We start from the raw sequence: 13044 nt of genomic DNA, 5'->3' as shown, positions 1-13044 counted from the left end.
ACTCTTTGTGGTCGTCACCCAGTCTGTTCCTGGTTGTCACTGGTACTCCCACTCCCAGAGTACGTATCTGACTGGGCAGTATGAGCTGTCATCGCGAGACAGGAGGGTCAATAACCCTTGTCTTGTCAACACACTTGACAGTCTTGCGATGACAGCCACACACACACACACACACACACTTACATCTGGGAGGAAACCAAGGAAAGATGCTAACTTCCTCCTTCCGCCTACAAAAGTACGTCATTGACCGCACTATGGTAGCACTGAGCCTCACCTCAGATAAACCCCTCGTCCCACATTCATGGCCTCCAGATAAGCGCCGTGGGTGTCAAGGTTCCGCCTTGGCTCGCTGTCTTTCGCTTTTTACTTTCAATCTTCGATCTCCCTCGCTTTCTTCCAGCTCTCTCTCGGAACACTCTCGTGTGTCGCCTACACACACTGGCTTGCTCTCTCTTTCTCACTCAGTTACATTTTCAGTCCAGAAAGAAGGAGAGAGAACCGACTATGATAGTGAATCACTATTTTTAATCACAGTGCTGTGGGCTCATCTCTCCTTTCTGCTCTCGTTCTCACATATAATGAGGACAATTCAGGTGTGAAGCAATCATGTAAATGTACTTTTCACCTTGTCGTAGGGCAACTTCATATCGGTTTGTGTAAACAGCACATGGATGAAATGCATCACAATCACAATGCTAACTGTGTGATGTTTATGGACATGTCCTTGGATTTTTAATTTACACATTTTGAAATGTTTCGAGCCAAGCCACTTTTGCAAGTGTGTCCTTGGCTCAACATTATTGGTAGTAAGAACTTTGCAGTTATATAGTTAAATTAGTTTTTCAGTTATCTTGCGTCTTTAAGGCAGTGAGTTAGGGTTAAGCCTTTAGGCCTTTAGGCTTAACCCTAACCCATTGCCCATTAGATCTGGCTTTAAATTAGGCTTTAGCCTAATTTACCCTATACTGTGTGAGAAAAGCCATGGCTCATGGCTGATAGCTCTGGGCATTTACAGAGCTACACTGTGAGCCCTGAGCTATGGGTTTGTCTCACACGGTATAAATTAGGCTTAAAGCACAAATTAGGCTTTAGGGTCTGCTTTCACACTTCACTACCTCTGCAAACAAAATGTACCCATGCTGAAAATCAGCTATTACCAGTCCTCACTAGTAATTACCCTGCTGACCCACAGGCACAAGCAAAACAACCCACTAAGGGTGATTCCCGGCGGCATTCTGGGACATCAATACAAAGAGTGTGCTTTTCTTCCGAACAAAAGCAGAACACATTTCATGCCATTATGTTTGTTTCAATTGCCCTCTTACCACTAAAGTTGCAGGCCGGCTGCTTTTAATGGCTTCTTCTTAAGCCTCTAATCGAGCCTCTCACCCTGGCCAATGTCTGGCAATCACAGTGGAATGAGCCTAAATTGAACTGAAGAAGTCCATAACTCTCTCCATCTCTTTGTCACAGTCTGACCTAGGAGTGGGTGTGGGTGTGTCTGGATCAGTGTGACCACCTGCATACACTCACCTCCAATCATGCCCACAGTATTTAAGGCCCAGCCTCTCTGCAGGCCTTTGCCAGATTGTCTTATTTTCAAGCTGTCAAGCAGTGTACTAGAGCCTAGTTTTCAAGCCAAGTTTTTGCTGTTTTTCTGTTCTCTGCTTTATCCCCTAGACCTCGTTTTTGCCCAGTCCCTGCCTGTACCTTCGCCCTCGTTGACTGCCCCCCCTGGATTCGACCCCCGCTTTCCACTGTTTATTCTTTGCCTGCCCCTTGCCTGCCTTGGAAGTTTTTTGTGAATAAAGCCTGTTTTCAGTGCCTTCTGTGTCTGCATTCTGAGTCCTTCCATGTGCGCCTGACATTACAATCTGGCCTTTATGGACTCAGCAGACCTGAAGGCCCTGCAGGCGGCAGTGAATGAACATGGAGCCTTGCTGGGAAATCAACAACAGGGAATACAGAAGATTGACCAAAACCTGACCACTTTGGCTAATTCTTTCCATGCACTCAATACTCAATTGCAACAGCTGAGTGTGCAGGCTTCCTCTGCTGCATCCGTCCCCGCCCCTTTTAGTCAGCCTGACGCTCCTCAGCCTGCTGCCAGAGAACCCAGACTGCCCCCACCTCAACCTTACAACGGTGAGCCCGGAACCTGTCGTTCCTTTTTGTCCCAATGTTCATTGATTTTAGAGCTACAGGCCTCAGCTTTCCCTACACAGCGTTCACGTGTGGCCTATATAATCACCTTACTCACTGGCAAGGCTCGGGAGTGGGGAACAGCCATATGGGATTCTGATGACCCTATTTGTGGTAACTACAGGGACTTTACCAGTGAAATGAAGGAGGTTTTTGACCGCTCTGTTTCGGGCAGGGATGCTGCCAGACAGTTGCTACAGCTCAAGCAAGGCAGCAGGTCCGTTTTTGACTATGCCATTGATTTCCGTACCCTGGCTGCCTCGTGTGCGTGGGGAGACACCGCCTTGTCTGATGCCTTCTTGAGTGGTCTGTCAGATGCTGTTAAGGATGAACTGGTGTCACATGAGCTGCCGACTGGATTCCATGAGTTGGTGAAGCTGTCCGGCAGGATCGACGCTCGACTCAGGGAGCGGCGCTATGAGAGGGGTTTGTTCCGCCCTCGCCCACAGCCCACCACTGCTTCTCCGCCTCTCCAGGAGGCAGCCCCCCCTCCAGAGCCTATGCAGGTCGATCGTGCCAAGCTGTCCCCCGAGGAGCGCATTCGTCGCCGCCAGGAGAATGCCTGTTTCTACTGTGGCCAGATGGGTCATTTTAGCCTCAAGTGTCCACTAAAAGGCGACGCCCATCATTAGAAGCAGGGCTTCTGGTGGGCACTGCTCAAGGTAATTACCCTGCCAAACGTTCTTTATTACCCATTATGCTGTTGCTGTCTGATGGTACTCACCCCCTCACAGCTCTCATAGATTCCGGGGCAGATGAAAGTTTCATCTGCGCGGCCACAGCCCGTCAGTTGAAAATTCCTGTGCTTCCCCTGAAGCAGCCCTTATTGACTAGTGCCATTAATGGACGGAGTCTCATGCGTATCACTCATGTCACAGAGCCCGTTGGGGTGCGAGTTTCCGGTAATCATTCCGAACGCTTATCTTTTCACGTAATGGATAACCCTCATGTCCCCATTGTCCTAGGCTTTCCCTGGCTGTCGGTCCACAACCCTCATGTTAACTGGGCTGATAGCACAATTATGAGTTGGAGTCAGTTTTGCCACTCTCACTGCCTAACCTCAGCTGCCATTTCTCTCTCTCTGGAGCAAGACAGGACTGAGGAATTCCCCGATTTGTCCTCTGTCCCTCCTGAGTACCTGGACTTAAAGACTGTTTTTAGTAAGTCCCGTGCTGTTTCCCTGCCGCCTCACAGGCCATATGACTGTTCGATTGACCTCCTGGAAGGAGCCATGCCCCCCAAGGGGCGCCTTTATTCCCTCTCACCTGCAGAGACTGAGGCGATGAACAAGTACATCTCGGAATCCCTGGCCGCAGGCATCATCCGCCCATCGTCCTCCCCTGCTGGTGCTGGCTTCTTTTTCGTTGGCAAGAAGGACGGTTCCCTAAGGCCATGCATCGATTACAGAGGTTTGAATGATGTCACTGTCAAGAATCGTTACCCTTTGCCACTCATGTCTACAGCCTTTGAACTATTACAGGGTGCACATGTCTTTACTAAACTTGACCTACGCAATGCCTATCACCTTGTGAGGATAAGAGAGGGAGATGAGTGGAAAACTGCTTTTAACACATCCACAGGGCATTATGAATATCTAGTTTTACCTTTTGGTTTGACTAATGCTCCTGCTGTTTTTCAGGCCCTAGTCAATGACGTGCTGAGAGACATGGTCAACCGCTTTGTTTTTGTTTACTTGGATGACATATTAATTTTTTCTCCCTCTGTTAAGGAGCACAGACACCATGTCAGGCAGGTTCTCCAACGACTCCTGGAGAACCGTCTCTTTGTAAAGGCAGAGAAGTGCGAGTTCCACCAGAGCACAGTGTCATTTTTGGGGTTCATTGTGAGCTCCGGCCAACTTCACGTAGATCCCTCCAAGGTAAAAGCAGTCACTGATTGGCCCAGGCCAGCCACAAGGCGTGATCTCCAAGGTTTTTTAGGTTTCGCCAATTTTTATCGCAAGTTTGTACGCAACTACAGTACTGTTGCTGCCCCACTCACAGCTTTGACCTCATCTAAGATACCTTTCCGCTGGAATCCTCAGGCAGAGGATGCCTTTTCCAAACTCAAGTATTGTTTCACCACTGTACCTGTCCTAACTGTCCCTGATCCCTCTCTGCAGTTTGTTGTGGAGGTTGACGCCTCAGAGACCGGAGTCGGTGGTGTGCTGTCCCAGAGATCCCCCAAGGACAATAGACTGCACCCCTGTGCCTACTTCTCTCATCGTCTGTCTCCTGCTGAGCGCAACTACACCATAGGAGATCGTGAACTGCTGGCAGTGGTGCTAGCTTTAGAAGAGTGGCGACACTGCCTTGAGGGAGGGGCCTTGCCCTTCTTTGTTTGGACTGATCACAAAAACCTTGAGTATATCAAGACGGCTAAACGCCTTAATTCCCGCCAAGCTCGATGGTCTCTGTTTTTTTCACGTTTCAATTTCACCCTGTCATATCGCCCAGGTTCCAAAAATGCTAAGCCAGATGCCCTGTCCAGGATCTATTCTCCAGAGAAGGAGTCTTTGGCCCCCGAGCCTATTCTGCCTCCTGAGCTGATAGTTGGGGCTGCACTCTTTGACGTTGAGGCTCAGGTTCTGAGGGCCCAGAGTCAGGAACCCGGCCCAGGTAATGGTCCTCCTAGTTGCTTGTTTGTCCCCGCATCTGTTCGTTCAGAGGTGTTGACCTGGGGACATGGCTCCAGGCTAGCGTGTCACCCGGGGGTGGACCGGACACTGGCCTTCATTAAGCGGCGCTTCTGGTGGCCATCCATGAAGGAGGATGTGAAGCAGTTTGTGGCAGCCTGTGAGACGTGTGCCCAGAACAAGCACAGCAACAGACCCCCGGCTGGCCTTCTAAGACCCCTTCCTGTTCCCCGCCGACCCTGGTCCCACATAGCCCTTGATTTTGTTACTGGTCTGCCCATGTCCGAGGGTAACACATGCATACTTACCGTAGTTGACAGGTTCTCCAAAGCAGTTCATTTTATTCCCTTGACAAAGTTGCCCACAGCCAAGGAGACGGCAGAACTGCTAATCACTCATGTTTTTAAGCTTCATGGTTTACCCCAGGATATAGTTTCCGACAGGGGCCCGCAGTTCTCTGCCCAATTCTGGAGGGCATTTTGCAAGCTCATTGGCGCTTCTGCCAGCCTGTCTTCTGGTTATCATCCCCAGACCAATGGCCAGACGGAGAGAGCCAACCAGAGCCTGGAGGTGGCCCTTCGGTGCATGACCTCTTCCAACACCACTTCCTGGAGTAAGATGCTTCCCTGGGTTGAATATGCACATAACTCACTCCCCACTACAGCTACTGGCCTTTCCCCTTTCCAGTGTTGCCTAGGCTACCAGCCTCCACTGTTTCCTGCACAGGAGGAGGAAGTGGCAGTCCCCTCAGCCCAGGCTTTTGTTAAGCAATGTCGGCGAACCTGGAGACAGGCTCGAGCCCGTCTGTTGCAGTCGGTGGCCTACTTCAAGAAGCACGCTGACAGACGCCGCTCAACAGCACCCCGCTACAAGGTTGGACAGAAGGTCTGGCTTTCCTCCAGGAATCTACCTCTGAAGGTCCTGTCTCGTAAGTTAGCACCCAGGTTTGTTGGGCCTTTTCCCATTACCAAACTCATCAATACCTCTGCTGTAAGACTTAAGCTGCCTCGGCCCATGCAACGTGTTCACCCTGCCTTTCATGTTTCCCAAGTCAAGCCTGTTGTACTCAGCCCTCTCTCCCCTCCCTCCAAGCCCCCTCCGCCTCCCAGGGTCATCGATGGTGGAGAGGTGTTTACGGTCAGGAGGTTATTGAAAGTTCGCCGCAGGGGCAGGGGCTTCCAGTACCTTGCTGACTGGGAGGGCTTTGGACCTGAGGAGCGGAGTTGGATTCCGTCCAGGTTTGTCGTGGATCCCTCCCTCATCAGTGACTTTCTCCGTGACAACCCCGGTGCCTTGGATGGGACGCCAGGAGGCGTCCGTAGAGGGAGGGGTACTGTCACAGTCTGACCTAGGAGTGGGTGTGGGTGTGTCTGGATCAGTGTGACCACCTGCATACACTCACCTCCAATCATGCCCACAGTATTTAAGGCCCAGCCTCTCTGCAGGCCTTTGCCAGATTGTCTTATTTTCAAGCTGTCAAGCAGTGTACTAGAGCCTAGTTTTCAAGCCAAGTTTTTGCTGTTTTTCTGTTCTCTGCTTTATCCCCTAGACCTCGTTTTTGCCCAGTCCCTGCCTGTACCTTCGCCCTCGTTGACTGCCCCCCCTGGATTCGACCCCCGCTTTCCACTGTTTATTCTTTGCCTGCCCCTTGCCTGCCTTGGAAGTTTTTTGTGAATAAAGCCTGTTTTCAGTGCCTTCTGTGTCTGCATTCTGAGTCCTTCCATGTGCGCCTGACACTCTTCTGATGAAAAATACGAGCAGAATACAAAACAATAATATGGGGTTGTCTGCTTGTGCCTGTATACCTCTAAACGACAAAGTAAATAATGCCCTTTAACCACATTAACCCTGGTGTCAATATGTTGGGCAATTTTCCTTAAGTATTTCAAAAAAGAAATACAAAAAAATAATATACAGTATATATCACAAATAGCAAAAATAAGATATTTACAAGCTCACAATACGTAAACTATTGGTGCCTATTTTCGCTATTTGTCATACGACGAAGTATACTGTATAGGCTATATAGTGGTTAAGTCAGGTGCATTATTGAACGGTCTCTCTGCCAAAATAAAAGGATTAGTGGCGCCACCCACTGCTGACTTTCTGACAATGAAGCTAACTGCAACATGGTGTTTGTTGTTCTTTTTTTGTTGTTGTTGTTGTTGTTGTTGTCCTCCTTACAGAGATAGTGAGGGCGATGACACATTTGATCAACCAGGGCATGACTATGTACTGGGGAACATCACGGTGGTCTTCCGTGGAGATTATGGTGAGTAGCAGAGCAGAGAATCACCTTGTGCTTCTCCTGTACATTTAAGTCTGTTCTAGCACAAAAACCATCATGTGACAAAGCATAAATTAGAGTTGAGAAGTGCTTGTAGCTTGTAGAGGCTATTGTATATATTTACCATAACATGCCCATCAAAACTTTAAGGTCAAATGTCGCAACAGTAAACAGGCTAATATCATCTGTGGGAAATCCTTAGCGTTAATTTAACACTGAAGAGTGTACGAATGCAACCAATGGTCCATAAGGGTTTTACGGTGTAGTTTGAAAAGGTCACGGTCAGTTTTTTTTCTTTTGCTTTGATGTTGTCTCTCTCATTTTTCCTGCACCCATCCTCCCATCCTCTCTCTCATCCTCCCATCTCCTCTCTCCTCCTTCACACGTGTTCAGGAGGCGTACTCTGTGGCCAGGCAGTTCAATCTCATCCCTCCGGTGTGTGAGCAGGCTGAGTATCACTTCTTCCATAGGGACAAGGTTGAGGCACAGCTACCAGAGCTTTATCACAAGATAGGCAAGTGGCATCTGAGAAAAAAATGAAAAAAGAGGTAAATAGATATTTGCATTTCCTGCTCATATTTGTTGTTGTCCAATCACAGGTGTGGGTGTGGTGTCTTGGTCACCTTTGGCCAGTGGAATCATCTCTGGGAAGTATGAGAATGGTATCCCAGAATCTTCCAGGGCATCGATGAAGGTATAAACAGCTTTTTTATACATGTTTAGCTATCAACCTTATATAGAGATCACTGCCATTTCCAGTGTTTCTACTACTGTTCTATTTGCTTCAGCATTACGAGTGGTTGAAGGATAAGGTAGTGAGCGAGGATGGCACGAAACAGCAGGCAAAACTGAAGGACCTAGCTCTCATCGCCGAGAAGCTGGGCTGCACTCTGCCACAGCTAGCCATAGGTAAGAGACATTGTACAATGCTACATAAGCAAGTACTTAACAAACTCGCTAACATTGCCATTAAACGTGTATTTTTCAAATGTTTTGAATAACTTTAATTAAAAAAGACAGTCACCTTAATTTGTAACCATGTCACAATGTTATAATTTTAGAGAGTGTTCTTTACTGTTATTGCTAGTTCAGTGATGCTCATGGCAATAATAACAGTAAAAAGGCAATCTTGTGTAATGTTCCTTCAACATTCAATCATTTATTGCCAAAAAAAAAACTTTACAGTTGATTGGGAATTTGTTTTGGTGTGCTTAGTGATAACAATAACATAATAACTACTCAATACATAAAAGATTGTCCACATTGTAATATTGCACCATCCCATATTATGTCCTATGCTATGCCCTTAAGGAATGGATTTAAATGCCTGTGCTTAAGTAGTTTACAATTTACATAACTGGTGAAGCATTTAGGATGCGGATAGCGGATTGCTTCAGGGTAAGTGCTATTGTGGAGGCGAGATATTACAGATTATTTTACCTGAAGGGAAATAATTGAATAGGGGGTTGGCTGGATGAGAGGAGTACTTTAAAATGTGCCCGAACCCACGACTCGCTGTCAGGCATTAGAGCTTATGTGGTATGCACCTTAACCATGGTGCCACTTGTAAAAAAAATTACAGTGTCAGAGTGTCATGTATAACAAAGCAGAGGTGACAGGACACAACCTTGACGGGCACCTTTGCTAATGGCCAATGAGTTTGAATATACTGTATCGTTGATATTGACAACCTGTATTCTGCTCAATACGAAGTCCAAGATACAGAGCCTAGAGAGTGATGGAAACTCATATGCAAAAGGTTTTCATAACTGTACAGTAGCCCTGTGGTGTGTGGGTGTGATTGTATTAAACGCTTAGATAATAGTCGATGAACAGTTGTGCAAGATGGAGTGGAGATCGAGATATGCAACATTATCCATCATCCAACCTATTTGCCCTGTATACAAACTGACTGGGATCTAGCACAGCGCTGGACAGATGTTTGCATCCTTAATGCTCAGATACTTCCATTACAACAGTTGTTAAGGCAACAGGCCTGTAATCACGTCTTAAACCACTATCAGTGGGCTTCTTTATGCACAGGAATTTTAACTGCAAATTTAAAGCATCCTTGTACTTCAAACACAGTTTGAAAGACCAATAAAAGAATACCAGTCAAAACAGAAACAAGTTTAGCAGCACAACGTTTTAAAGTAGCTGGGGACACAATCTCAGGGACTGCAGCTTAAAGCTTTCATGACATTCACTTTTACACCACATTCAAAGTCTTTGTCCTGGTCCTTCAAAAGTGTACAAAAAGTTTTAAGTGAAAATTCCATTCCAGTGATCAATGGCAGGTGTTTTTCTCTCACATTTCTAAAGCCTTTTCAACTGCAATGAAAAAATTAATCTTTGCCTGCGGGTGTCGCTGGTGAGGGATTTTGCCTGTCAATCATCGCCTTTGCTCCGCCCCCCCCAAAGGAAAGGATAGGGGAGGGGAGGGGCGAGGAGGAGAGTGGGCGGGATTAATCGACTGTGACCTCACTGTCGAAGGGCCAAGCTCAGATTACTTTTCAGCCTAATTATTCAGAAAACCCCAGACCACAGAAAATCCACTGAATGTTCTAAGTTCAGGTTTTTTGGGTGTAATTGAGGTCATAAAACCCCAAATAAAACATTGAAAATAAAAAAAGTGAAAATGAATGTCATGATACCTTTAAGGATAAAGCATCACTTTAGCATTCCCATGAAAGATATCGTAGCTTCCTTCTTTGAACCTTGAAAACAAAACAAAGGCTTTTGAGCTGAGCTTAGACTACCCTCTGGTGAAAATACTGCTACTAATGCCAACTTTATTTCTTCCTCCCGAATTGTAGCCTGGTGCCTGAGGAACGAGGGAGTGAGCTCAGTGCTACTGGGATCCTCTAATGCCACCCAGCTCACAGAGAACCTGGGAGCCATACAGGTACAAAGGACATTTCTTAACTGCACAACACTAGAAAGACGTCTAGATTGAGATTAGTATCTCATTCATTTTTCTTGTTTGGCATCTTGTAGGGCATGGTAAGTGTATTTTTATTGCATGTTTCATACACAAAGGCAATTCAAAGTGCTTCATATGTCCAATGCATTTCCACCACATAAACCCTAGTGTCCTTATTTTGGGGCAAACATAGCAAAAATAGCAGATCTACTACATGCTCACAAGCAATACGTTGTGAGCTTGTAGATCGTCCAATTTCAGCAACGAGATTTGGTGTGGGGGGGGGGGGGTAGCTGGATTCCCCGTGGGACACAGTTTACAGGGTTTAAGTGGTTAAAACCATAATATAAGAAATAGAAATAGAAATAGAAGCAGATTTATATAGCGCTTTTCTAAGTACCCAATGTCGCTCTACATACAGAAATAAAAAATAAGATGGGCAAAATTATGTCAGGCTGTATTTGTGGTTTAACTTTTTCTCTCACACTATCAGAGTCATCAGGAGTATCACATTGTAAAAGAGGATTTTATACACTACAACATGTGGGACTTTAACCCACACAACAGAGAGCACTCTACCCTTGTTCAAGTGCACTACTTTGGGTGTCCTTTCTGCCTACAACACAGCACTCCATTACAACTAATGCCCAACCAGATGTAGGGTATCAGCAGCAGGAGTAAACAGTCACACGCCTGATGGGATGAAAACTTGTGTGCTCTTCCCTTTTTTGTGTACATCACAGGTAATTCCAAAGATGACAGCGAGCATTGCATCAGAAATGGATCACATATTGGGCAATCGTCCTCACAGTAAGAAGGACTCAGAATCTAAGAATCACCATTGAGATGGATCCTATGAGAACTGTGACCAAGAAGCATAAAGTTCAGTCCTCACAGCCATAGCACATTAAGTCTGTGCCCAACCTTGCTTGTGTGTGCGACGTGCGTATGACTGAGTGTGTGACTGCATAGTGACTGTTTTGCTTGGCTCCTTGTCTGTACGAAGATCAACCAGTCCAGTACTCATTATTGTAGAATGAGTGCTTTGACAAAGCATGCATGTTACAGCTGTCTCAGCCATACATTGGACCCAGTCCAACCACATGTTAGAAGATCCAGCCAATCAGAATACTGGTATGCAATTCTCTTCTGCTCCAAACAGTAACCTTGGTCTACATCCAGGGCAGCAAATGCTGCATTATCTGCTGTGAACAAAATCTCACACAGAGATGGTTGTGCTACTACACACAAACTGATGGACAGTCGCACGGACAAATTCCTGTGGCTTAAGACACACACTAAAACATGGCAATCTGTTTTGAGGCCTTTGGATTCAAAGCATCCTATTGGTTGGTGTGCCAGAGAATAGCTTCCAGGTGTTATGTGAAAAGTAATAAAAATGTATTTATTTACTGTAATTGTGCCTGGAAACAGGAGACTGGATTGTGTGTAAACCCTCCCCTTGTTCCTTCGTCAATGTGATAAATATTTTCAGTATGAACTGAACATGCTCATGCTCTCAAGTGTGTTGCTACAATACCAAGAGCTAAACAGAAATGTATTGCTGTATTGACTGTTATATCTTTTCCTTATTTGATAAGCGGCTGTCAGGATAAGCTTATGATCTGTCATTTGCAATGCAAAAAGGCAGTTTGTTTTTTAAAACACTAGCATGCATCAAAACAGTTAATCTGTGCCCCTTAGCTGTATCATAATTTTAACTGCCAGACATTCTGTCAGTGGTGACAATTTTAGATTCATTTAACTTGAATCTGTATCTTCAGAAGAACATTTGTACAGTCAAACATGGGGAAGTGAGTAGGCCTAGCCTGGCATGGCCAGACTGATATCTTCGCAGTGATATCTCTGTGTGGAACCTGCATTTCCAAGGTCCGAAACAAAAAAAAATCCTCCGGTGAAAAACCCGCCCCACATTTGCATACTGGGCCCTGATTGGTCCCTCACTACCTCGGAGGGAGTGAAATCCAATAACAATTGAGCGGTGCCAGACCAAATCTGCCGAGGGCAAATGTTTTTTTTTTTGCAATGGCAGATTCGTCTGGTTTCCAGGCTAGAGTAGGCCTACTCCGAAGGGTGGGTCTGTGGATTTAAAATACAGAGCCATGAAGCTAATAAAGATACTGCTTTCTCCAAGCCAATTTGTGTAATAGGGCAATGTTACTGAAAAGAAAAAGAAATGTCTTCAAAATGTATTTTTGGTGTTGTGCATCATATTTGTATATACAAATAAATACCCTACAATTATCGTGTGTGGTGTTTTCTCATGTTAACAGGATCATAGATTTTCTATTCTGGTTTAAGTAAAATGTGTAGGTCAATTAGTAAGATCAACTTAAATCTAATATTGTCAGCAGATCGAAAAGGTCAGGGCATAGCAGTGACTGCCATTTTGTGGTCCTGCAAATCGAAAGCTCATTCATTTTTCCCATAGAGATTTCCGAAAATATTTATATTAATTATTTCAATCCAGGCTCCTAATGAATCATGACCATAAAACATTTGATATTGCGCTGGGGAAAAAAATGGAATTATACTATATCTAAAATACACTGTTTTGTGGTTTTCAAATATATTTTTTCTCAGAATCAAATGTTGAATCACCAGGAGCCTGGATGGCTTGGTTCCAGGCTTCAAATAATTAATATAAATATATTTTTAAATCTCTATGGGAAAAATAAATGGGCTTTTGATTTGTGGCACCACAAAAAGTCATTATATTTTTATTATTATTATTATTATTATTATTTTGAGAAAGACACTGATTGTTATTGTGGCATAACATTCAAGTTTCCACTCTTCTTGACTCCAGATTGAACCCCGCCTCCTTCTGTACGTCATCATAAGATAACCGTTCATTGGACGATTTACAGGAAACTCCTCAAAACCCCACTCATTGATTGGCTCCTGTTGCTTCCTGGAAAGTTTTTGATCCGCGCTTGAAACCCGCGGTGTTGCTGCTGCTGCAGGACGAATGTA

General features: G+C 45.4%; 1 protein-coding gene across 2 annotated transcripts in view; it reads left to right on the top strand.

Annotated features, from left to right (window-relative positions):
- The window catches only part of kcnab1b (potassium voltage-gated channel subfamily A regulatory beta subunit 1b), a gene marked incomplete at its 5' end in the record, with an annotated part of 64737 nt that extends 53812 nt beyond the window's left edge, over positions 1–10925 (top strand). For both annotated transcript variants that reach the window (XM_080440438.1, XM_080440437.1), the window contains 6 exons: positions 7024–7109; positions 7518–7638; positions 7724–7818; positions 7913–8033; positions 9941–10029; positions 10791–10925. In XM_080440438.1, coding sequence (XP_080296564.1) covers positions 7024–7109; positions 7518–7638; positions 7724–7818; positions 7913–8033; positions 9941–10029; positions 10791–10892 — 614 coding nt within the window. In that variant the 3' untranslated portion in view covers positions 10893–10925. The remainder of the gene's footprint in view (positions 1–7023; positions 7110–7517; positions 7639–7723; positions 7819–7912; positions 8034–9940; positions 10030–10790) is intronic.
- Positions 10926–13044: the final 2119 nt, after the last annotated feature.

The sequence above is a fragment of the Gymnoscopelus braueri genome, assembly GCF_963280865.1.
Source record: "Gymnoscopelus braueri genome assembly, chromosome: 10".
In the NCBI taxonomy this organism is placed as follows: domain Eukaryota; kingdom Metazoa; phylum Chordata; class Actinopteri; order Myctophiformes; family Myctophidae; genus Gymnoscopelus; species Gymnoscopelus braueri.
Note: the sequence above shows the minus strand (reverse complement) of the source record. Positions and strands in the feature narration are given on the sequence as shown.